The sequence below is a fragment of the Nestor notabilis genome, unplaced genomic scaffold (genome assembly GCF_000696875.1).
Source record: "Nestor notabilis isolate BGI_N333 unplaced genomic scaffold, ASM69687v1 scaffold9059, whole genome shotgun sequence".
NCBI classification, from domain to species: Eukaryota; Metazoa; Chordata; class Aves; order Psittaciformes; family Psittacidae; genus Nestor; species Nestor notabilis.
In genome coordinates, this window is record NW_009942325.1 from 1 (window position 1) to 3,083 (window position 3,083).

A 3,083-nucleotide genomic window follows, 5' to 3' on the forward strand; every position below is an offset into this window, starting at 1 on the left:
CAGGGCTGCCGGGGTGAAGGCAGCGGGTGCGAGGGGACACGCGTGTGTCCCGTCGGGCGCTCAGTCGGTGTTGTGCTCCGGCAGAACGTCCTGGCTGGAGCGCTGTTCGGGCCCTGGACCGGGCTGGTGCTGTGCTCAGCCCTAACGTCTGTGGGAGCGACCTTCTGCTACCTGCTCTCTGGTGCGTTCGGGAAGCAGTTCATCGTCTACTACTTTCCTGATAAAGTGGCTCTGCTGCAAGGAAAGGTAAGAACGGGGCTGGTTCTGCAGACATGCAGAGTGGCCCCTGGGTGAGGCTGCCTTTTGGGCTGACTTTGTAAAACAATGGGAGCGCACAGGTCATGCAGTCAGGTCAGTCAGGGGCCTCTGGCACGACCTAGGAGCAGACTGATGTCTTCGGAGCAAGCCTGATTTCGAAGGGGATGCACGGAAAATCCCAGGTCCCAAAGAAAATCACAGACCGGTTTGAGTTGTGAGAGACCTTAAAGCTCATCCGCTTCCAACCCCCTGACACAGGCAGGGACACCATCCACTAGATCAGGTTGCTCCAAGCCCTGTTCAACCTGGCCTGGAACACTGCCAGGGATCAAAACTAAGATAATGGACTGACTGGGAAGTGCCTATGCTCCAGAACTGTCTCCACCCATTCTGTGCTGTGTTGTACAGCTGGAGGTGGTTCTGCCAGTGACTTCTGGATGTCATTCAGGTTACGGCCCATTTTCACCACTTGAATGGAAGGGGCTGGCTCACCATTAGGCTCACGTACATATATACGTACATAAATTTGCCACTTTTCATCAGTTCTGGACTGCAGTAATGTTGTGGCATCCTAGAAGAAAACTTCACTTCAGTATTACTGGAATACAGGCAGAAATAACTTGGAGCATTTCTCTTGGCAGGTAGAAGAGAACAGGAGCTGCTTATTTTTCTTCTTGTTGTTCCTGCGGCTGTTCCCTATGACACCAAACTGGTTTCTGAATCTCTCGGCTCCCATTTTAAACATCCCTGTGTCCCAGTTCTTCTTCTCCGTCCTCATTGGTAAGGCCGGGGGAGACCGTCTGGGGGGGCAGCGTGACATTGCCTGTCTCCCCATCACCAAGCCTTGGGCAGTATGCTGGGCTGGGGCTCTGCCCCATTGAACCGTTTGCCTTCCTGCTGCCCTTATACTTGGAGGTCTTGAGCATTTTGCAAACACCAATGCAGCAAAGTTTTGAGTCCCACCCTGTTCTTTCCATTATGAACACAGATTCCCGCGTCTGGCCTTGGGCAAGGGTATATCTGAGGTAATTTTACATGGGGGCATTCTGCTCTGATTCTTTCAGGTCTTACACCATATAATTTCATCTGTGTGCAGACAGGAGCCATTCTGTCACAAATCACCTCTTTGGATGCCATTTTCTCCTGGGACACGCTGCTCAAACTGCTCGCGATGGCTGTGGCAGCACTGATACCAGGGACCCTTATCAAGAAGTACAGCAAGAAGCGCTTGAAGCTGGATGAAAACCAGCACACTCAGATACTCAACGGCAAAAAGAGCTTGTGATAGCTCAGGTGCCCCAGATGTTGGGGCCTCGCAACAGGTCTCAGGTTCCTGGGGGTTATATTCTGCATGCTCTGTGCCAGTATGGACCAAGGACAATTGCAGTTTTTATCATTCTTCTCGTCTAAGAGGAGGTGCAAGGTTCTTATTTTTAATGAATGTTTAACTGTGCATGTATCTGCACGGAGAGCACTATACAGGGGCTCTGCGAACACTGCAGTTAATTTGCCTGTTAATTTAAACTGGCCTCTCTCTCCAGCGTGCCTGAGGGTATTGACAACCCCCTGCAAATGTTTTGGCATGGGGATGAAAAATGGGGAGTATTAAGCATCCCATGAGGAAGGCAAGTCAGAACCCCTTAGTTCCTCCTGGCTCTTGAGCAGGGGAGCCAAGCACTGCAGTGTCCCTGCCAGCCCAAGGGACAGGCTTCCCTTGGACTCCTGTCCTTCCTTCCAAATCCAGCTCCATAAGCCCAGCTTGTCCCTCTGATGCAACTGATGTGGCAGCAGACAGCTGGTTTTCTGCTCAGCCTCATCCCTTAGCGCCTTGGAGGCCACAGCACACAGGGCTGTGTCAAGCTGCAACAGCAACTAGTTTTCATCAGTGTTTCCCAACTCTAGGCAGGGCTTGCTCCCTCCTCAAACCCAGATTTATCTAGCATTTTTGGCCTGAAATGAGAAGCCATGCACTTCTGTGCTGTTAGCGTGGTAATATAAGGACCAAGTTGAGAAGAAAGTAATCATGTTTCTGCACCTTCTGTAGGAGAGCTTGTACAGTTGTAGAAGACTATCATTCAGATGTTAAGTGCACTCTGCAGCAAAACTATTCAGGATTCAGGGCCAGCTGTGAGCTGCTGGTATGTACCATTCATATGTCAGAACTCAGGAGATTGCTTCTGTCAGTGGCTGCTACTCCCCACAAAGGCTAAAGGGTGAGAAAAAGAAATAAAGGAATTGATGTGCCTGGCTGGCAGTACCTTTAAAACCTACACATTTGTTCATGTATAACTGGAAGATTTCCAAATAAGCAGGTAGAGTTTGTCCCATTGCTGGAGTATCTTATTAGATACTCTGCTCCTGGGGTTTTGGTGTTTGCACCTCCTTGCTCTACTCTCCACGAGTCTGCCCTCCACTCAGAGGATGAAGTAAACTTCCTGGCATGGATGAGGGCAGATGGGAGCACACAGGAAGATGAGAGTGAATGCTTTATCCCCACCAGCAGGGCTGGAACTGAGTGTGACAGCAAGGTTCCCAGGATGAGAAATCATGGCTGCAGATACAGTCCCCCAGTTGACATTGCAAAAGTCACTCATTTGACAAAGAGCAAAAGGCAAAGCTTAGGGACAACCTAGGTGCTTGATAGGCTAGCTTCCAACCAAGACTTCCCTGCTAGTTGGAACTCCTGGTAGTTTCAGTTCAGCTGTGTTCAGAGACAAGTAACAATTAGTTATTAAAAAGCTTCATGACATCATCCCAAAGTACATGAGAAACCATTCCCACATCACCAAACCAGCCTGAGAAGCATTGAAGTACACTGGCTTTTT

At 49.9% G+C, this 3,083-nt stretch overlaps 1 protein-coding gene across 1 annotated transcript; it reads left to right on the forward strand.

Annotated features, from left to right (window-relative positions):
- Positions 1–84: 84 nt before the first annotated feature.
- Positions 85–1,543, forward strand: TMEM41A (transmembrane protein 41A; the record flags this gene model as incomplete). The annotated part of the gene is made up of 3 exons (XM_010021341.1): positions 85–246; positions 900–1,038; positions 1,323–1,543. Coding segments are annotated over 3 exons (522 nt in total), but the record flags the coding sequence as incomplete, so codon positions are not given.
- Positions 1,544–3,083: the final 1,540 nt, after the last annotated feature.